The sequence below is a fragment of the Salmo salar genome, chromosome 09 (assembly GCF_965601325.2).
Source record: "Salmo salar chromosome 09, fSalSal1, whole genome shotgun sequence".
In the NCBI taxonomy this organism is placed as follows: domain Eukaryota; kingdom Metazoa; phylum Chordata; class Actinopteri; order Salmoniformes; family Salmonidae; genus Salmo; species Salmo salar.
Window position 1 is genome coordinate 123,738,369 of NC_138299.1, and position 22,971 is coordinate 123,761,339.

At 43.4% G+C, this 22,971-nt stretch overlaps 1 protein-coding gene across 2 annotated transcripts; it reads right to left on the reverse strand.

Annotated features, from left to right (window-relative positions):
- Positions 1–1,480: 1,480 nt before the first annotated feature.
- Positions 1,481–19,139, reverse strand: il15l (interleukin 15, like). 2 transcript variants are annotated; one of them, XM_045724405.2, is made up of 4 exons: positions 18,513–19,139; positions 17,871–17,918; positions 8,248–8,385; positions 1,481–2,803 (listed from the first exon to the last, which is right to left on the reverse strand). In XM_045724405.2, exons 1-4 carry the CDS (start codon positions 18,669–18,671, stop codon positions 2,675–2,677), a joined length of 474 nt encoding a protein of 157 aa, XP_045580361.1. In that variant the 5' UTR covers positions 18,672–19,139; the 3' UTR covers positions 1,481–2,674. The 2 variants fall into 2 exon arrangements, with proteins under 2 accessions (XP_045580361.1, XP_045580359.1); XM_045724403.2 differs by having other exon boundaries at positions 8,248–8,388.
- Between the last annotated feature and the right edge of the window lie 3,832 nt (positions 19,140–22,971).

Genomic DNA, 22,971 nt, shown 5'->3' on the forward strand with positions numbered 1-22,971 from the left:
GAGGGTACTATGGTGTTGAACGCTGAGCTGTAGTCAATGAATAGCATTCTCACGTGGGTGTTCCTTTTGTCCAGGTGGGAAAGGGCAGTGTGGAGGGCAATAGAGATGGCATCATCTGTGGATCTGTTTGGGCAATATGCAAATTGGGGTGGGTCTAGGGTTTCTGGGATAATGGTGTTGATGTGAGCCATTACCAGCCTTTCAAAGCACTTCATGGCTACGTACGTGAGTGCTACGGGTCTGTAGTCATTTAGGCAGGTTGCCTTAACTTGGGCACAGGGACTATGGTGGTCTGCTTGAAACATGTTGGTATTACAGACTCAATCAGGGACATGTTGAAAATGTCAGTGAAGACACCTGCCAGTTGGTCAGCACATGCCCAGAGCACACGTTCTGGTAATCCGTCTGGCCCCGCGGCCTTGTGAATGTTGACCTGTTTAAAGGTCTTACTCACGTCAACTACGGAGAGCGTGATCACACAGTCGTCCGGAACAGCTGATGCTCTCATCATGCAAGCATAGAAGGGATTTAACTCGTCTGGTAGGCTCGTGTCACTGGGCAGCTCGCGGCTGTGCTTCCTTTTGTAGTCTGTAATAGTTTGCAAGTCCTGCCACATAAGACGAGCGTCGGATCCAGTGTAGTATGATTCAGTCTTAACCCTGTATTGACACTTTGCCTGTTTGATGGTTTGTCGGAGGGCATAGCAAGATTTCTTATAAGCTTCCTGGTTAGAGTCCCGCACCTTGAAAGCGGCAGCTCTACCCTTTATCTCAGTGCGAATGTTGCCTGTAATCCATGGCTTCTGGTTGGGGTATGTACGTACAGTCACTGTGGGGACGACGTCCTCGATGCACTTATTGATAAAGCCAGTGACTAATGTGGTGTACTTCTCAATGCCATCGGAAGAATCCCAGGAACATGTTCCAGTCTGTGATAGCAAAACAGTCCTGTAGTTTAGCATCTGCTTCATCTGACCACTTTTTTATAGACTGAGTCACTGGTGCTTCCTGCTTTAATTTTTGCTTGTAAGCAGGTATCAGGAGGATAGAATTGTGGTCAGATTTACCAAATATAGGGCGAGGGAGAGCTTTGTACGCGACTCTGTGTGTGGAGTACAGGTGAACTAGAATTTCTTTCCCTCTGGTTGCACATTTAACATGCTGACAGAAATTAGGTAGAACTGATTTAAGTTTCCCTGCAGTAAAGTTTCCGGCCACTAGGAGTGCGTCCTCTGGATGAGCAGTTTCCTGTTTGCTTATTTCCTTATACAGCTGACTGAGTGTGGTCTTTGTGCCAGCATCCGTCTGTGGTGGTAAATAAACAGCCACGAAAAGTAAAGATGAAAACTCTCTTGGCAAATAGTGTGGTCTGCAGTTTATCATAAGATACTCTACTTCAGGCGAGCAAAATCTAGAGACTTCCTTAGATTTCATACACCAGCTGTTGTTTACAAATATGCACAGACAGCCCCCCCCCCCCCCCCCCCCCCCGTCTTATCGGAGCTGTTCTATCTAGCCAATGCAGCGTATATCCCGCTCGCTGAATATCCATGTCATCATTCAGCCACAATTCCGTGAAACATAAGATGTTACAGTTTTTGATGTCCCGTTGGTAGGATATTCGTGATTGTACCTCGTCTAATTTATTGTCCAATGATTGCACGTTGGCAAATAATATTGACGGTAACGGCAGCTTTCCCACTCACCTTCTGCAGATCCTTACAAGGCACCCCGCCCTGTGTCCTCTGTACCTGCGTCTCTTCCTCTTGCCAATAATGGGGATGTTGGCCTTGTCAGGTATTCGGAGTATGTCCTGTGCGTCCGGCTTGTTGAAGAAAAAATCGTAGCGTAATCCGAGGTAAGTGATCACTGTCCTGATATCCAGAAGCTCTTTTTTGCCGTAAGATATGGTGGCAGAAACATTATGTACAAAATAAGTTACGAATAACACGGAAAACCCCCACATAATAGCACAATTGGTTGGGCGCCCGTAAAACTGCTGCCATTTCCTCCGGCTCTAACCAAAGTCGAAAGAGGACTGGGAGGCCCCGGTGCACAACTGAGCAAGAGGACAAGTTCATTAGAGTGTCTAGTTTGAGAAACAGACACCTCACAAGTCCTCAACTGGCAGCTTCATTAAATAGTACCCACAAAACACCAGTCTCAACATCAACAGTGAAGAGGTGACTCCGGGATGCTGGCCTTCTAGGCAGAGTTGCAAAGAAAAAGCCATATCTCAGACTGGACAATAGAAAGAAAAGATTAAGATGGGCAAAAGAACACAGACACTGGACAGAGGAACTCTGCCTAGAAGACGAACATCCCTCTTCACTGTTGATGTTGAGACTGGTGTTTTGCGGGTTGGAACACAGGAGTGATGATTGCTGATAATGGGCCTCTGTACGACTATGTAGATATTCCATAAAGAATCTGCCGTTTCCAGCTACAATAGTCATTTACAACATTAACAATGTCTACACTGTATTTCTGATCAATTTGATGTTATTTTAATGGACAAATAATGTGCTTTTCTTTCAAAAACAAGGACATTTCTAAGTGACCCCAAACTTTTGAACGGTAGTGTATATAGTATTTTGCTACATCTAGCAATTGTTCAGGTAGCTTTCTGCTCTTATGTGAGTCCTTGGATGTCCCTAGCTATGGGTGTGTACATCTCAGTGGCTGGCTGGCTGCTGAGACCCCTGATTGTTCATCCACTCCAGAATTCCTTGTAATGTTGTTAAGAAATCATTTGCTGCCTGTTCTCTGTGGACCTCACACTTTGGACAGTTGGCACCATCCTTCTGCAATACAAAGAGGAAAACACTCACAACATAGGTATACATAGTCAAAAAAGAGAGGCTCTATGATACAGCAAGTGAGAGAAAGACAGAGAAATCATTATTTTAATATTATAATAATGCAATAATGCTAATATTTTAAGTACTAGTTAGAATACACAGAAAGAGAGAGAGCCAGTGAGATCAGACTATACTGATAGTAACATAATGGTCGATGTCAATGAATTGACAGTTAAATATTCACATCGATCCACCAGTGTCTATCATTTACACTTATGCAAATAACCTCCACAGTAGGCATGTAAGGCGTTACTAGGGCAGTTTAAATTATTTCACTGTTTGAATACTCACCTTAAATGATTATCAAGTACTCGCCAAAAAAAATACTATGTTGAGAATATCTAATGCAGGCACATTTATGTTCATTTGCTTATGTAACCAATGTGAAATGGCTAGCTAGTTAGCGGTAGTGCGCGCTAATAGCGTTTCAATCGGTGACATCACTCGCTCTGAGACCTTAAGTAGTTGTTCCCCTTGCACTGCAAGGGCTGCAGCTTTTGTGGCGCGATGGGTAACGATACTTCGTGGGTGTCAGTTGTTGATGTGTGCAGAGGGTCCCTGGTTCAAGCCCAGGTTGGGGCGAGGAGAGGGACGGAAGCTATACTGTTACATTTAATGCCAGCCATGAATTTTTTTGTCAGTCTTTTTAACCATTAACCAAGGTTGCCAACTTCATACTTGAGTCAACAATGAAAAGAAGTGCGATTAGAAATTAGTTTATTGAACAGGCAGATATGTCATCAAAGCTTTTGCGAAGTGGTGTTATGCTTAACTTTTTTGGTCTAAATCTGAATATCAGTTATGAATAAAATATAGCTACAAGCAGCAATTCCAGGGGGCCAAGAACACCATAGCCACATTTAAGCCACCATGTGGTCAATCATTGCGCAAAGTTTGGTGACAAAAGACCAGGCAGTTATGTAGTGTCATCAAATCATATAGGAAGGAAGAGCAGCAGCATTTAATTACAAAAATGAATTGTATTGAAAAAAAAGTATAATTTGCGGAAAATATAACGGGCAGAGTTTAATGGTGTCACGTCCTGACCAGCAGAGGGAACAATTGTATTAGTTTTGGTCAGGACGTGGCAGAGATTTTTGTGTTACATGTGAGTGGGTTGTTGGACTCCCAATTGAAGGCAGGTGTGTTGAGTTGCCTTTGATTGGGAGTCCTATAAACAGGTGTGTGTTTTTCTTTGGGGTTGTGGGTAGTTGTTTTGCACTGCGTTTGTTAGCTTGCAAAACTGTTGCTGTCGTGTTTATAGTTTTTTTCCTGTGGATGCTTTACTTGAGTTTGTTAAAAATATGAGTATCCACATTCCCGCTGCGCCTTGGTCCATTCCTGACGACAGACCTTACAGAACTACCCACCACAAAAGGACCAAGCAGCGGAGGAGGAAGGAGCCACAGGAGTACAGCGTTATGGACTCATGGACATGGGAGGATATCCTGAATGGCAAGGGATCCTACACATGGGCGGAGATCCTGGCTGGAAGGGATCGCCTCCCATGGGAACAGGTGGAGGCACTCAGAAGAGCGGAAGCAGGAGGACAGAAGAACCAACGGCAGCGGTATGAGGGAACACGGCTGGGTAGGAAGCCCGAGAGGCACCCCCAATCATTGTTTTGGGGGGGGCACACTGGTAGTTTGGCTAGGCCAAGGGAGAGCCGTAAGCCAGCTACCCGTGATTACATGGAGGAGCATATGAGGTGGAGGCGCCATGTTTTGCTGAGGTGCGCACTATCTCGTCTATACGCACGCACAGCCTAGTCCGCCCTGTACCAGCGCCCCGCATGTGCCAGGGCGAAGTGAGCATCGAGCCTGAAGGGGTGATGCCAACCCTGCGCTCAAGACCGCCAGTGCGCCTCTACGGTCCGGTGTTTCCCGCTATACGCACTAGCATGGAGGTGCATGTCTCCAGGCTGGCACGTCCAGTACCAGCCCCACGCATCAGGCGTCTAGTGCGTCAGCCCAGCCTCGCCAGTCAGGAGCTGCCAGAGCTGCCCGCCAGTCAAGTGTCGCCAGAGCTGCCCGCCAGTCAAGAGTCGCCAGAGCTGCCCGCCAGTCAAGAGTCGCCAGAGCTGCCCGCCAGTCAGGAGTCGCCAGAGCTGCCCGCCAGTCAGGAGTCGCCAGAGCTGCCCGCCAGTCAGGAGCTGCCAGAGCTGCCCGCCAGTCAGGAGCTGCCAGAGCCGCCCGCTAGTCAGGAGCGGCCAGAGTGGCCCGTCTGCCCGGAGATGCCAGAGTGGCCCGTCTGCCCGGATCAGCCAGAGTGGCCCGACTGCCCGGAGCTGCCATAGTGGCCCGACTGCCCGGAGCTGCCAGAGTGGCCCGACTGCCCGGAGCTGCCAGAGTGGCCCGACTGCCCGGAGCTGCCAGAGTGGCCCGACTGCCCGGAGCTGCCAGATTCTCCCGCCTGCCCGGATCTGCCAGAGTGGCCCATCTGCCCAGATCTGCCAGGGTGCCTCGCCTGTCCTCCGGTCCAGCCCGAGTGGCCCGCCTGTCCTCCGGCCCAGCCCGAGTGGCCCGCCTGTCCTCCGGCCCAGCCCGAGTGGCCCGTCTGCCAGGGTCAGCCCGAGTGGCCCGTCTATCCGGCGCAGCTATCGGCGCCACCGAAGTGGGCGACGCCGAAGGTGGAGCGAGGTTCACGTCCCGCACCTGAGCCACCTCCAGGATAGGTGGGTTGGGGAGGGAGGGTGTAGCACAGTGCCGTCGTTGACGGCAGCCACCCTCCCTTCTCTCCCTTATTGTTTAGGGGGTATTGTTTATTGGTTTTGTTGGGGTATTGGGGATTTTTTGTGTTTTCTTTTTTAAGGTGCATTCCGGGGTCTGCACCTTTAGGGGGGGGGGGGGTACTGTCACGTCTTGACCAGCAGAGTGAGCAATTGTATTAGTTTTGGTCAGGACGTGGCAGAGATTTTTGTGTTACATGTGAGTGGGTTGTTGGACTCCCAATTGAAGGCAGGTGTGTTGAGTTGCCTTTGATTGGGAGTCCTATAAACAGGTGTGTGTTTTTCTTTGGGGTTGTGGGTAGTTGTTTTTGCACTGCGTTTGTTAGCCTGCAAAACTGTTGCTGTCGTGTTTATAGTTTTTTTCCTGTGGATGCTTTACTTGAGTTTCTTAAAAATATGAGTATCCACATTCCCGCTGCGCCTTGGTCCATTCCTGACGACAGACCTTACAAATGGGTACAAGTACAGTCAGTACCAGTCAAAAGTTTGGACACACCTACTCATTCAAGAGTTTTTCTTTATTTGTTAAACTTTATACATTGTAGAATAATAGTGAAGACATCAAAACTATGAAATAACACATATGGAATCATGTAGTAACCAAAAAAGTATTAAACAAATATATTAAATATTAAAATATATTCTAGATTTTTCAAAGTAGCCACCCATTGCCTTGATGACAGCTTTGCACACTCTTGGCATTCTCTCAACCAGCTTAACCTGGAATGCTTTTCCAACAGTCTTGTATGAGTTCCCACATATGCTGAGTTCTTGTTGGCTGCTTTTGCTTCACCATCTCAAATGTCTCCACTATTATTCTACAATGTAAAAAATAGTACAAATAAATAAAATCCCTGGAATGATTAGGTGTGTCCACACTTTTGACTGGTACTGTATATACAAAATTACATGGGCTGCAGATCAAATGGGCAGGAGATATGCTTGTTCAAAGTTTGATGTGGGACAAAAAGTATAATTTGGGGAAAATTTCATAGGCATAGGTCCTCATAGGAAACTTGATGCTCATGAGGGGCTGCATATATGTACAAAATTAAAATGCCATGACTGTAGATCAAACGGGACAGGATACACAGTGCATTTGGAAAGTATTCAGACCCCTTGACTTTTTCCATGTTTTGTTATGTTACAGCCTTATTCTAAAATGGATTAAATTGTTTTGTTTCTCCTCATCAATCTAAACATAATACGTAATGACAAAGCAAAAACAGGTTTTTAGAAATGTATGTGCACATTTATAAAAAATACTAAACTGAATAATGAAATGTACATGTATTCAGACCCTTTATTCAGTAATTTGTTGAAGAACCTTTGGCAGCGACTAAAGCCTTGATTCTTCTTGTTTTTCATGGTCTGTGAGCCTTTAGGTGTCTTTTGGCAAACTCCAAGCAGGCTGTCATAAGCCTTTTACTGAGGAGTGACTTCCGTCTGGCCACTCTATCATAAAGGCCTGATTGGTGGAGTGCTGCAGAGATGGTTGTCCTTCTGGAAGTTTCTCCCAACTCCACAGAGGAACTGTGGAGCTCTGTCAGAGTGACCATCGGGTTCTTGGTCACCTCCCTGACCAAGGCCATTCGCCCAATTGCTCAGTTTGGCCGGGCGGCCAGCTGTAGGAAGAGTCTTGGAGGTTCCAAACTTCTTCCATTTAAGAATGATGGAGGCCACTGTGTTCTTAGGGACCTTCAATGCTGCAGAAATGTTTTGGTATCCTTCCCCAGATCTGTGCCTCGACACAATCCTGTCTCTGAGCTCTACGGACAATTCCTTTGACCTCATGGCTTGGTTTTTGCCCTGCAATGCACTGTCAAATCAATTAAATTTACCACAGGTGGACTCCAATGAAGTTGTAGATAGATGATCAATGATGATCAATGGAAACAGGATGCATCTGAGCTCAATTTCGAGTCTCATAGCAAAGGGTCTGGATACTTATGTAAATAAGGTATTTCAGTTTTTACCTTTATTACATTTGCATACATTTAAAAAAAATCTGTTTTCGCTTTGTCGTTATGGGGCATTGTGTGTAGATTGAAAAAACTTTATTTAATCCATTTTAGAATAAGGCTGTAACGTAACAAAAATATGGAAAAAGTCAATGGGTCTGAATACTTTCCAAATGCACTGTTTGCTTGTTCCAAGTTTGGAATTTCAGTTGATTAGTATATATTAGAGATAGGGGCCAGCAACCGGAGGCTTGTCGGTTCGAATCCCAGTGCTAATTGGTCTTCTGAACAATCCGACCAGCTATTTTCCCAATAATGGGCAAAAGATCAGAATTGGGCTACCTGTGTAAACGCAGCCTTAGTAGCGCTGGAATTTCAAAACTATTCCATTGAGATGTTTTTTTTTTATCTTAAAATAATCATGCTATTAGTCAATGGTGACATGAGGCTTATGTTTCTCTTATAAACAGAGATGGAAAATGTTAAACAAATGTGTGAGAACTGTCTGAGAATAACAATAGTATAAGCAAACAGTAACAAATTAGCTATTCAGACTCTCTCCATCATTTTCACCTAGACAACAATATGCTCTATAGCTGGAATTAAACTATACAGCCAAAGGACGAAGTAGAATCAGAAACATCCCAATGCACCTCAAATGCAGCTGGCCTGTGTTTCCCTCACACTGATTGGCTTACCTGTTTTATCAAGGACGTCAATTCAGTCAGTCGTTTGGTTAGTCTTTTCTGGTGTAAGGATGAGGAACGTTTCCCATATTCTAACATCAGGACTTTCACTTCTGTTGTAAAGCATGTGAGTGTGGACCTGGGGCATTTCTGCTGAGGAGATGAGGGGATAATATGAAACTCAAACAATGGATGTAAAACATCTGAAAGAATCCAGACAAGATTTAACAGATCGAAATATGTATCTTTCTTTGGTGGTGAGAGACGAGAGTTACCTTCATGGAATGTAAAATGCTTTGAGTTATAAGCCCATTATATAAATGAAAATAAATAATCAGGTTTGTGCATGGACAAAACAGTTCAGTTAACTAACCCAGGATGATAAATTCCAACAATTATAATTCAATATTGTGTCTAACTGTCTAACCTTCAGCGCAGTGAGTGTCATTTACTATGTCTCCATAATTTTATCCTATTCAGTGCCTAGTGAAAGCCTACACACCCCTTGCACAGGCTTCACATTTTGCTGCCTTAAAAGTCAACTGGATTTTTTCCTACAGATTTACACAACCTACTCCACATTTTCAAAGAGAAAGAAAATGACAGAACATTTCCCAAATAAATTAATAATTTTAGAAAAACGAAGATGTCTTGATTGCATATGTCTTTACACCCCAGAGTTAATACTTGGTGGAAGCACCTTTGGCAGCCACTACAGCCGTGAATAATTCTGAATAAGATTATACCAACTTTGTACAGCTCTTGGGGCAACATACAGTGCCTTCAGAAAGTATTCGCACCCCTGTCATGGACTAGCACTGCTCATTCTGTTCACCATTTTCGGTGGTCGACATCACCAGCCTTCTAGGCTGCACTGAACTGTGTCATTGCGCACACCTGGTTTCAATTCCTCACTGATTGTGTTTGTATAAATGTGCCCTTTATTTCCTCATTGGGCTGTCGATTATTGTTTCAATGTCCGTTGGTCGTGCGAGTACCTGTGCTGTGTTGTTTTGGCTTTCGTGCCACGTGTATTGCGCAGATGATTGCAGGTCTCCTCCCGTGTGGTATCATTTTGCGCTTGTGTATTTATTTGAGGTACTCCTCGCTCTTTTGTTTGGGGCTCAACCCTGTGTTTTGTATACATGTTTGTTTGGTCTTCGTCCCCGTGCCGTTACATGGCACGCTGTAACTTAGGGAAATAAAAACCCCGCGCCTGTCTCCCGATCCCTTTATACCAACGTGACACACCCCTTGACCTTCTCCACATTTTGTTGTGTTACAAAGTGGGATTAAAATTGATTTAATTCTCAATTTTTTCAATGATCTACACAAAATACACTAATGTCAAAGTGGAAGACAAATTGTAACATTTGTAAAGAAATATATGAAAAATAAAACAGTAATATATCTTGATTAGATAAATATTCAACCCCCTGAGTCAATACATGTTAGAATCACCTTTGGCAACGATTACAGCTATGAGTTTTTCTGGGTAAGTTTCTATGAGCTTTCCACACCTGGACTGTGCAAAATGTTCTGATTTATTATTTTCAAAATCCTTCAAGCTCTGTCAAATTGGTTGTTGATCATTGCTAGACAACAATTTTCAGGTCTTGCCATTTTCAAGCAGATTTAAGTCAAATCTGTAACTCAGCCAATCTGGAACATTCACTGTTGTCTTGGTAAGCAACTCCAGTGTAGATGTGGCCTTGTGTTTTAGGTTATTGTCCTGCTGAAAAGTGAATTCGTCTCCCAGTGTCTGGTGGAAAGCAGACTGAACCAGGTTTTCCTCTAGGATTTTGCCTGTGTTTAGCTCAATTGCATTTAATTTTCATCCTGAAGAACTGTGGAGTTTTTAAAGATTCCAAGCATACCCATAACATGATGCATCCACCACTATGCTTGAAAATATTGAGAGTGGTACTCAGTACTGTGTTTTATTCGATTTGCCCCAAACATAAAATGTAATCGGGACAAAAAGTGAATTGCTTTGCCACATTTTTTTGCACTATTACTTTAGTGCCTTGGTGCAAACAGGGTGCATGTTTTGGAATATTTTTTATTCTGTACAGGCTTCCTTCTTTTCGCTCTGTCAATTAGGTTAGTATTGAGGAGTAACTACAATGTTGTTGATCCATCCTCAGTTTTCTATCACAGCCATTAAAATCTGTGACTGTTTTAAAGTCACCATGGGCCTTATGGTGAAATGAGTTATGAAGGAAATCCAAAGTGTTTTTAATGACCATGCTCAAAGGGATATTAAATGTCAGTTTTTTTTACCCATCTACCAATAGGTGCCCTTCTTTGCGAGGCATTGGAAAACATCCCTGGTCTTTGAATCTGTGTTTGAAATTCACCTTACAGATTTTATTTATTTTACCTTTATTTAACTAGGCAAGTCAGTTAAGAACACATTCTTATTTTCAATGACAGCCTAGGAACATTGGGTTAACTGCCTTGTTCAGAACAACAGATTTTTACCTCGTCAGCTCAGGGATTTGATCTTGCAACCTTTCGGCTACTAGTCCAAAGCTCTAACCACTAGGCTACCTGCCTGCCCCAATATGATAATTGTATATGTGGGGTACAGAGATGAAATAGTCATCCAAAAATCAACTATGCAATTTATGTGACTTGTTAAGCAAATTATTTCTGAACTTATTTAGGCTTGCCCTAACAAAGTGGTTGAATATTTATTGACACAAAGACATTTCAGGTTAGAATTTTTTATAAGTTTTTGGTACTTTCGCCCACCCAATTTTGTGATATCCAATTGGTAGTTAAAGTATTATTCAATCGCTGCAACTCCTGTACGGTCTAGGGAGAGGCGACGGTCGAGAGCCATGCGTCCTCCGAAACATGACCCTGTGTTACATCTGCTCCTGCCACGCCCCTCTACTGCTCATCCTGTGTCTTCTTGACCTGCCGCGCCTCTCTCTCTCTCTCTCTCTCTCTCTCTCTCTCTCTCTCGGCGGAGACAGGTGTGCTGGAGTCAGAGCAGATCCCCACCAGCTGCAACCTATTCCATAATCAAGACCTCTATAAATACTCAGCCCTGCCGCTGCCAGATCGTAGCCTCTGCTCATTCAGTCTGCGTTTTAGCCATTGGCTCATGCAGTCTGCATTTTAGCCATTGGCTCATGCATAGAGCCTGTTTCCATGTTGTGCCCGTTTTCCCTTGCATGACGCCGTTTTCTCTCCGCTACAGTTCCGTCCGTTCTGACTGGTCCCTGTCTCCAGCCCCACGTCTCGTCAGTCCTGCCACCCTGCCCAGAACACCCACTCCACTATGATGGGGTCTAAAACCAGACTGAAGCGTTTCGTATACATTATTTGTCTTCAGGAATGCAGTTTTTTTCTAAAATGTTTGAGAGGAATTGGAGATTCGATATAGGCCAATAGTTTTTTACATTTTCCGGGTCAAGTTTGACTTTTTCAAGTTTGACTGCCACTTTTAGTGAGTTTTGGAGAAATATGCAGATTGAAAAAGGAGTCCGTAATTTGCTTTCTAATGATCATGATCTTTTCATCGAAGAAGTTCATTAATTCATCACTGCTGAAGTGAAAGCCATCCTCTCTTGGGGAATGCTGCTTTTTAGTTAGCTTTGCAACAGTATCAAAAAGAAATGTGGGATTGTTCTTATTCTCCTCAATTAGGTTGGAAAAATAGGATGATTAAGCACAAGTGAGGGCTCTTCGATATTATACGGTACTGTCTTTCCAAGCTAGTCGGAAGACTTCCTGTTTGGTGGAGCGTCATTTCCGTTCCAATTTTCTGGAAGCTTGCTTCAGGGCTCGGATATTTTCTGTATACCAGGGAGAACATTTCTTGTGACAAATGTTTTTGGTTTTTAGGGGTGCGACTGCATTTAGGGTATTATGCAAGGTTACATTTAGATCCTCAGTTAGGTGGTTAACCAATTTTTGTACTCCGATGTCCTTGGGTAGGTGGAGGGAGTCTAGAATGGCATCAAGGAATCTTTGAGTTGTCCAAGAATTTATAGCACGGCTTTTGATGATCCTTGGTTGGGGTTTGAGCAGATTATTTGCTGTGATTGCAAACGTAATAAGATGGTGGTCTGATAGTCCAGGATTATGAGGAAAAACATTTAGACCTAAAATATTTATTTCACGGGACAAAACTAGATCCAGGGTATGACTTTGGCAATGAGTAGGTCCAGTGACCCACTAAGTCGATGACGGCTCCGAAAGCCTTTTGGAGTGGGTCTGCCATGACTAGAAGGTCCGATAGGAATTCAGGGAACTCAGTGAGGAACACTGTATAAGGCCCAGGAGGCCTGTAAACAGTAGCTATACAAAATGATTGAGTAGGGTGCATAGAAGCTCAAAAGATGAAAACGCAGTCTTTTTTTGAATTATTGAAATTTGCTGCCGTAAATGTTACCAACACCTCTGCCTTTGCGGGATATGATCACTAGTGTAACCAGGAGGAGAGGCCTCATTTAACACAGTAAATTAATCAGGCTTGAGCCATGTTTCAGTCAGGCCAATCACATGAAGATTATGATCAGTGATTAGTTCATTGACTATGACTGCTTTGAAAGTGAGGGATCTAACATTAACATTTTCCGACGAGATAGAACTGCCAAAGGGGGTGGTGTTGCAATCTACTGCAGAGATAGCCTGCAGAGTTCTGTCTTACTATCCAGGTCTGTACCCAAACAATTCGAGCTTTTACTTTTAAAAATCCACCTTTCCAGAAACTAGTCTCTCACTGTTGCCGCTTGCTATAGACCACCCTCTGCCCCCAGCTGTGCCCTGGACACCATATGTGAATTGATTGCACCCCATCTATCTTCGGAGCTCGTGCTGCTAGGTGACCTAAACTGGGATATGCTTAACACCCCGGCCATCCTACAATCTAAGCTTGATGCCCTTAATCTCACACAAATTATCACCCACCAGGTACAACCCCAAATCCGTAAACACGGGCACCCTCATAGACATCATCCTAACCAACTTGCCCTCCAAATACACCTCTGCTGTTTTCAACCAAGATCTCAGCGATCACTGCCTCATTGCCTGCATCCGTAATGGGTCTGCGGTCAAAAGACCACCCCTCATCACTGTCAAACGCTCCCTAAAACACTTCTGCGAGCAGGCCTTTCTAATCGACCTGGCCCGGGTATCCTGGAATGATATTGACCTCATCCCGTCAGTAGAGGATGCCTGGTTATTCTTTAAAAGTGCCTTCCTCACCATCTTAAATAAGCATGCCCCATTCAAAAATGTTTGAACCAGGACCAGATATATCCCTTGGTTCTCTTCAGACCTGACTGCCCTTGACCAGCACAAAAACATCCTGTGGCGTTCTGCATTAGCATCGATTAGCCCCTGTGATATGCAACTTTTCAGGGAAGTTAGGAACCAATATACACAGGCAGTTAGGAAAGCTAAGGCTAGCTTTTCAAGCAGAAATTTGCATCCTGTAGCACAAACTCAAAAAGTTCTGGGACACTGTAAAGTCCATGGAGAATAAGAGCACCTTCTCCCAGCTGCCCACTGCACTGAGGCTAGGAAACACTGTCACCACCGATAAATCCACTATAATTGAGAATTTCAATAAGCATTTTTCTACGGCTGGCCATGCTTTCCACCTGGCTACCCCTACCCCGATCAACAGCCCTGCACCCACCACAGCAACTCGCCCAAGCCTCCCCCATTTCTCCTTCACCCAAATCCAGATAGCTGATGTTCTGAAAGAGCTGCAAAATCTGGACACCTACAAATCAGCCGGGCTAGACAATCTGGACCCTCTCTTTCTAAAATGATCTGCCGAAATTGTTGCAACCCCTAATACTAGCCTGTTCAACCTCTCTTTCCTATCATCTGAGATTCCCAAAGATTGGAAAGCTGCCGCAGTCATCCCCCTTTTCAAAAGGGGAGACATTCTAGACCCAAACTGCTACAGACCTATATCTATCCTACCCTGCCTTTCTTCGAGAGCCAAGTTAACAAACAGATTACCGACCATTTCGAATCCCACCGTACCTTCTCCGCTATGCAATCTGGTTTCAGAGCTGGTCATGGGTGCACCTCAGCCACGCTCAAGGTCCTAAACAATAGCATAACCGCCATCGATAAGAGACATTACTGTGCAGCCGTATTCATTGACCTGGCCAAGGCTTTCGACTCTGTCAATCACCACATTCTTATCGGCAGACTCAACAGCCTTGGTTTCTCAAACGATTGCCTCTTGCAGTCTCTATGGGGGTGCCACAGGGTTCAATTCTCGGGCCGACTCTCTTCTCTGTATACATCAATGATGTCGCTCTTGCTGCTGGTGATTCTCTGATCCACCTCTACGCAGACGACACCATTCTGCATTCCTCTGGCCCTTCTTTGAACACTGTGTTAACTAACCTCCAGACGAGCTTCAATGCCATACAACTCTCCTTCTGTGGCCTCCAACTGCTCTTAAATGCAAGTAAAACTAAATGTATGCTATTCAACTGATCGCTGCCCGCACCTGCCCGCCCGCCCAGCAGCACTACTCTGGACGGTTCTGACTTAGAATATGTGGACAACTACAAATACCTAGGTGTCTGGTTAGACTGTACACTCTCCTTCCAGACTCACATTAAGCATCTCCAATCCAATGTTAAATCTAGAATCGGCTTCCAAATTCGCAACAAAGCATCCTTCACTCATGCTGCCAAACATACCCTTGTAAAACTGACCATCCTACCGATCCTCGACTTCGGCGATGTCATTTACAAAATAGCCTCTAACACTCTACTCAACAAATTGGATGCAGTCTATCACAGTGCCATCCATTTTGTCACCAAAGCCCCATATAGTACCCACCACTGCGACCTGTACGCTCTCGTGGGCTGGCCCTTGCTTCATACTCGCCGCCAAACCCATTGGCTCCAGGTCATCTACAAGTCTCTGCTAGGTAAAGTCCCGCCTTATCTCAGCTCACTGGTCACCATAGCAGCACCCACCCGTAGTACGCGCTCCAGCAGGTATATCTCACTGGTCACCCCCAAAGCCAATTCTTCCTTTGGCTGCCTTTCCTTTCAGTTCTCTGCTGCCAATGACTGGAACGAACTGCAAAAATCACTGAAGCTAGAGACTCATATCTCCCTCACTAGCTTTAAGCACCAGCTGAACAGAGCAACGCCCATCTGTAAATAGCCCATCCAACTACCTCATCCCCATACTGTATTTATTTATTTATCTTGCTCCTTTGCACCCCAGTATCTCTACTTGCACATTCATCTTCTGCACATCTACCATTCCAGTGTTTAATTGCTATATTGTAATTACTTCGCCACCATGGCCTATTTATTGCCTTACCTCCCTTATCCTTCCTCATTTTTTCTACTGTATTATTGACTCTAGGTTTGTTAATTCCATGTGTATCTCTGTGTTGTTGTATGTGTCGAACTGTTTTGCTTTATCTTGGCCAGGTCGCAATTGTAAATGAGAACTTGTTCTCAACTAGTCTACCTGGTGAAATAAATAAATAAATAAAATAAAAACATATATTTTAAAAATGACAGGAATGGAGGTCTTAATTCCAGTGAGATTGCTAAGGCGAACACCGCAATGTTTAGCTTTGCTCAACCTACATTGAGGCACAGACACAGTCTCAATGGGGATAGCTGAGCTGACTACCCTGACTGTGCTAGTGGCAGACTCCACTAAGCTGACAGCCTGCTGTCTGGCCTGCACCCTCTCTCATTGTGGAGCTAGAGGAGTTAGAGCCCTGTTTATGTTGATAGATAAGATGAGAGCACCTCTCCAGCTAGGATGGAGTCCGTCACTCCTCAGCAGACCAGGCTTGGTCCTGTTTTTGGGTGAGTCCCAGAAAGAGGGCCAATTATCTACAAATTCGATCTTTCGAGAGGGGCAGAAAACAGTTTTCAACCAGCGATTGAGTTGTGAGACTGCTGTAGAGCTCATCACTCCCCCAAGGGGGCCAGAGACAATTACTTGATGCCGACAATTTGAGTAATTGACCCACTGAAAAATTAAACTATCCCAGGGTTAAGTATCATGACGTCCTTTAACTTTTTACCTGGGCTTTGCTTCTTTCATATTTATTTTGATCCTGACAAACTCCCCAGTCCTTGCCGGTGATAAGCATACCAATAACATGATGCTGCCACCACAATACTTTACAATACAGAAGGTTCACTCTTTGTTGTGTTGTATTGGATTTGAAACAAAACTATCGTTTTTAACTCAGGCCAAAAAATGATTTTCTGTGTTGTGTGATAGAAAAATTAGATACTTACCTGATTTTGTTTCATATTAATAGTTAACGATTATATATTTAACTAAGAGTAAAGACTGGCCTGCTAAGGCTGAGTTTTATGGTGTCCACTCTAGCTTCCTGCAGCTAGTCTCGGCGTTGAGGACATGGGTTTTACTGGAGATAGCTTGAAGCTGACAATTGATTGATGTCTCGGTGATTAAAAAAAACAAACAGACACATTTCATTCTAGGATTAGTGGTGCATGTGAGACATATGTCTCCAGTCTGATTAAGCCTGCATTCCATAGACAAGATATGGTGTATGTTTAGTCGAGATAGAGATAGCCTGGAGGAGCAGAACAAAGGCCTCAGTATTCCTAAATATCCTGGCATCTGGGAAACTAAGACATGGTGGGGTTAATAATAACACCAGAGGCAGATGACCAGGAAATGAACCCAGAGTGGCTTATGATGGCCCTTAGTATGCATGGGAAGGGTGGAGCCATGAATGCATTTTTAGGTCTACTATATATACAACTCTGCATTTCTGTAAAAGTTAAGCACTCAGTTCGACAGTCAAGACTGTTGGATTGACTGCTTCATTACTGCAATAATTCATCGATATTAAATAAAGAGGATTGTTTGAAGAAATGACCAAGTCTCTCTCAGTACGGAATTTCCACGACAGTATTACCTAACGATCTTGTTGCAAACAGAATGGATGATTTTGAGTGTATTTTTTAATACAGGCTTCCTTCTTTTCAGTTTGTCATACAGGCCAGTAATGTTAAGTGAATGCAATATTGTTGATCCTCTGTATTTTCAAGTATTATGATGGCAGCATCGTGGTATGGGTATGATTGTTTATACCAAAGACACACCAGAATGACTTTCCAATAGGTGTTGAGTGTTTATGATTGGTTTAGTCTCAGACCTGGCTTAAATTTTCTTGAAAATCTGAGAAAAGGTTTGAGTACAGCTGTCCGTCAACAATTCCCAACCAAATTTACTTATATTATCTTGAGTAATTTGGACAAAAACAATGGATATATGTTGCCCTAAGAGTTGTGCAAGGTTAGTTGAATTTTATTCCAAATTATTCAATGCTGTAATGGCTGCCAATGGTGCTTCCACCAATTATTAACTCTGGGATGTGAAGACATACGCAATCAATACATTTTCTTATTTTTTAAATGATTAATTCATTTGGGAAATGTTCTATAATTTTCTTACACTTTGAAAATGTGGAGTAGGTTGTGTAAATCTGTAGGAAAAAAATCCAGTTGAATCCCTTTTAGATAACATTTTAAGACAACAAAATGTGAAGACTGTGCAAGGGGTGTGTAGGCTTTCACTAGCGACTGTATTAGGTATGCAGAAATAACACATAAAAAGAAACCACATACCTTATAATCAGCTAAAGTTGGGGTGTACAGTCTGCAATCAAATGATTCCTGATATGACAGAAAATAACAGGCTACAACACAGATAATGTAAACATAAAAACAAACAGTCAAAGTATTGAAAATGTGTGCTGTAACAGATGGATGTTGATTGTACAGCGACTTCATTGTATTCCATCATACACTGAGTGTACATAACATTAGGAACACCTGCTCTATCCATGACATAGACTGACTCTGTGAATCCAGGTGAAAGCTATGATCCCTTATTAATATCACTTGTTAAATACACTTCAATCATGGTAGTAGGCTCCAGCCGCACCGGTTTGAGTATGTTAAAAATTGCAACGCTGTCGGGTTTTTCACGCTCACCAGTTTCCCGTGTGTATCAAGAATGGTCCACCACCCAAAAGACATCCAGCCAACTTGACACAACTGGGGGAAGCATTGGAGTCAACATGGGCCAGCATCCCTGTGAAACGCTTTCGACACCTTGTAGAGTCCATGCACAGACAAATTGAGGCTGTTCTGAGGGGAAAAAATTGCCCCATTCAAGATTAGGAAGCTGTTCCTAATATTTCGTACACTCAGTGTATATTTCATGAGGTAATATGATTTTTTTTAATACTGAAAACATCTTGATACCATCTTGTGAGCTTCCTCCTTAATAAATGTTTGCACAATTTGGTGAATTTCTGGACTGCTAATGGCTGGTCCATAAGCCTGTTTCATTGTCATGGCAATGAAGAAGAGAAACCACAGCAAAACGTTTAGAAGAGAGTCAGTTCTCTGTCTCCTCAACATTGCATGGACCCACTCTGTCACAGGAGCTTCAGATCAGTGGGAAAGTAGCTTGAATTAGTTTAAAATCCTCCATTGTTTTAGGGTTCAGCCTCTTGTCCATGTCATCTGCAGCCTTCTTTGTGACACAGTATATCCCCTGTGTGTCCTGAGAAGCAGCAGTAGAGATGAGTCAAGACTCCAGCTATATGCCTCCTTCTTAGCAAGTAGGCTCCCTACTTTTGTAAGAAGGGTAAAACGTTCTTCTATCTTCCCGGTGACTTATTACGCAGCCTCTTTCTTGTGTGTCCTGTAAAAACAGCAGAAGAGATTAGGCAAGTCTTCAGCATCTGCCTCCTTTTTCTTGGCTAGGCTCCTCACTGTTGAGAGAGAAAGATGAACTGTGTGAACAATGCTTATGAAGAGAATATTGCTGACATCTATGAAAGAGATGTCATACATAATTGATCACTGATTATAAAAGGTACAACATTTACATTGTTATCTATGTTATCTACTTGAAAAAATAAATAACATTTCAAAGGAGAACAAGGCTGCCATGGAAATTTGAATGTTCTTGAGAAATGACATTTGTTTTATATGAATAACATTCTTCACTATGTGTAATACTTTTCTAATAATAAGGCTATAATATATATATATTTTATATATATTATTTAACTAGGCAAGTCAATTAAAAATAAAATTATTATTTACAATGATGACCTACCCCGGCCAAACCCGGACGACGCTGGGCCAATTGTGCGCCGCCCTATGGAACTCCCAATCACAGCCGGATGTGATACAGCCTGGATTCAAACCAGGGACTGTAGTGACACCTCTTGCACTGAGATGCAGTGCCTTAGATCACTGCGTAGTCTATTTAGAGGTATGGAATGGAGACATGACACATTGGACACTGGACAAAGACATGACTCAAATGAGCATATAAATGACATGAGGAAAAGGCCTAATATATTTTGAATCCACCGTTGGCACCTTATGTGACCATAAAAGTCTGTGTGCGACCATGCACAGTAAAACTATTTGGTTGCAAAAGTTACTGTCCTGCCATACAACTTAAGGCAGGTTTTCAGTTTGTCTATTGACATGTCTGTCGACATGCAGTGACATAAACATTCTATTGTCATCGGACATCATACTTATCGTTGTCGTTATGAAAATGTATAAACACAAAAACGACCGGCTGCATGACATCAGCAGCCTGGTGTCACGTCCTGACCAGAAAAGGGGTCTTTTGTCATGGTAGTATGGTCAGGGCGTGGTAGGGGGGTGTTTGTTTTGTGTTTTGGTTTTTTTTGTCTAGGGGATTTTGGTTCTAGTTCATTTTCTATGTTCTGTTTTCCAGGTTTGGCCGAGTGTGGTTTCCAATCAGAGGCAGGTGTCTTTCGTTGTCTCTGACTGGAAGCCATACTTAGGCAGCCTGTTTTCCTTTGGGTTTTGTGGGTAGTTGTTTTTCGTGTAGTGCTTGTATCCTTACGGAACTGTTGTTTGGCGTTCGTTTATATTTTGTTTAAATGTTCTCTTATAATAAATAAAGAAGATGAGCATGATACCCGCTGCGCCTTGGTCTAGCTTTTACGACGCACCTGACACCTGGTGGTCCAAAATAGCATAACTGCTGTATTTTAACACCAATAAACCCATCCTTTTAAAAATGAATGAAGTTTATGTCAATCTAGCAAACCAGGCAACTAAAAGCAACTGTCTAAACAATGTTTTGGTTATTTTCAAGCCTGTTAGCTAGCTAGCCAGTTCAAATAATGACCATATCTGTCATAAATGTTGAAGCCATGTTGAAGAGACCAAACTGCACGCGGAATGTGGATACTCATCTTTTTAATATATATAAGTAAAGTATACACAGAAAAACAATAAACACTCACGACATGCTAACAGGCTACTTACGAACAAACAAATAGCAGTGTTAACTCAACCACCCACAAACCCAAGTGACAAACATACTCCTAATTATATGACTCCCAATCAGGAACAACGATAACCAGCTGACCCACATAGAAACACACATACACAGACATACTCTGCCACGTCCTGACCAAAAACTACACAACAACACCCTCTGCTGGTCAGGACGTGACAATATCATAGCTGACAACAACTTTTTATTTATTATTACAGGAAAATAAACTTACAACAAGATCATTATTTACAAGTTAATGGTGAGCTAATTACAGAAAATAGCTTGCAGTTGTGAGTGTGACAAAACAAAAACAGGGCATTCTAACAGAAATTTTCAAACTTGTGCATAAGTGGTGGGGAGTCCCATTTCTGGGTGTCAAGCTTCGATTCTGTTAGGAATCAACTCCTCGATAAGATTCACTACTTTTGCTACATGGGAAACTACACTACATGTCAAAAAGTATGTGGACACTTGCTTGTCGAACATCTCATTCCAAAATCATGGACATTAATATGGAGTTGGTCCCGCCTTTGCTGCTATAACAGCCTCCATTGTTCTGGGAAGGCTTTCCTTTAGATGTTGGAACATTGCTGCAGGGCATTGCTTCCATTCAGCCACAAAAGCATTAGTGAGGTCGGGCACTGATGTTTGGCGATAAGGCCTGGCTCACGGTCGGCGTTCCATTTCATCCCAAAGGTGTTCGATGGGGTTGAGGTCAGGGCTCTGAGCAGGCCAGTCAAGTTCTTCCACAGCGATCTTGACAAACCATTTGTGTATTGACATCGCTTTGTGCACAGGGGCATTGTCATGCTGAAACAGGAAAGGGCCATCCCCAAATTTTTGCCACAAAGTTGTGTTTGATTCTAGCTTGAAATACTTGCTATACTAGAAGTTAATGATTACATGTACAAGGAATGTATATGGCGGGATCAATGGAGAGTGAAAAAGAACTAGGGATATGGAAAGTTACTGAGTGAGGAAAACTGCAAACACTTGGTTGTGGTCACTGATCAAGTTGAATAGCCGTGGATTAGGGAGGAGTGAGGAATTTGGGCTGAGGTCAGGTAAGATACAGATGTATTACACACACCACTTAAGTTCCTGTCTAGCAACAGAGATGTATTGCCTGTCAAGATGTGCAAGGAGTTGTCTCCACCAAAATTGAGGGTATAAATACTTGTGCTGGTGGAAACATGTCTTTATCTTTTCAGCTGTTTGACCAATTGGGTGAACTTGGTTTGAGCTTTACTAGCTGTCCTGAGTTTTACTCTGTTTGTTCAGAACCTTACAGTTGAAAGCACAGAATCGTCTAGAACGTCATTGTATGCTGTAGTGTTAAGATTTCCCTTCACTGGAACTAAGTGGCCAAGCCCGAACCATGGAAAACAGCCCCAGACCATTATTCCTCCTCCATCAAACTTTACAGTTGTCCCTATGCATTGCGGCAGGTAGCGTTCTCCTGGCATCCGCCAAACCCAGATTTGTCCATCGGACTGTCAGGTGGTGAAGTGTGATTCATCACTCCAGAGAACGAGTTTCCACTGCTCCAGAGTCCAATGGCAGCGAGCTTTATACCACTCCAGCCGAAACCCATTTCATGAAGCTCCCGACGAACAGTTCTTGTGCTGACTTTGCTTCCAGAGATAAATTGGAGTGAGTGTTGCAACCGAGAACAGACAATTTTTACGTGCTACACTCTTCAGAACTCGGTGATCCCGTTCTGTGAGCTTGTGTGGCCTACCACTTCATGGCTGAGCCGTTGTTGCTCCTAGACGTTTCCACTTCACAATAACAGCACTTACAGTTGACCAGGGCAGCTCTAGCAGGGCAGAAATATTACTAAATAACTTGTTGGAAAGGTGGCATCCTATGACGGTTTTGGTGAAAGTCACTGAGCTCTTCAGTAAGGCCAATCTATTGCCAATGTTTGTCTATGGAGATTGCTTGGCTGTGTGCTCGATTTTATATACCTGTCAACAACGGGTGTGGTTGAAATTGCCGAATCCACTAATTTTGTATATATAGTGTATCATGTATGTAGCTGACGGGTAGCTTGGTAGAAGCTAGGCTGCTCCTATGGTTGTGTTCTGTATGACTGGTAGTTTGTTTTTGAGTCCAGGCGAGGAGTACTGGAAGACACGCGAGCTGCCCAGTGACACGAGCCTACCAGACGAACAAAATAACTTCTATGTTTGCTTTGAGGCAAGCAACACTGAAGCATGCATGAGAGCATCAGCTGTTCCGGACGACTGTGTGATCACGCTTTCCGTAGCCGATGTGAGTAAGTCAATGTGAGTTAAACAGATCAACATTCACAAGGCCGCAGGGCCAGACAGATTACCAGGATGTGTACTCCGAGCAATGGTTGACCAACTGAGAAGA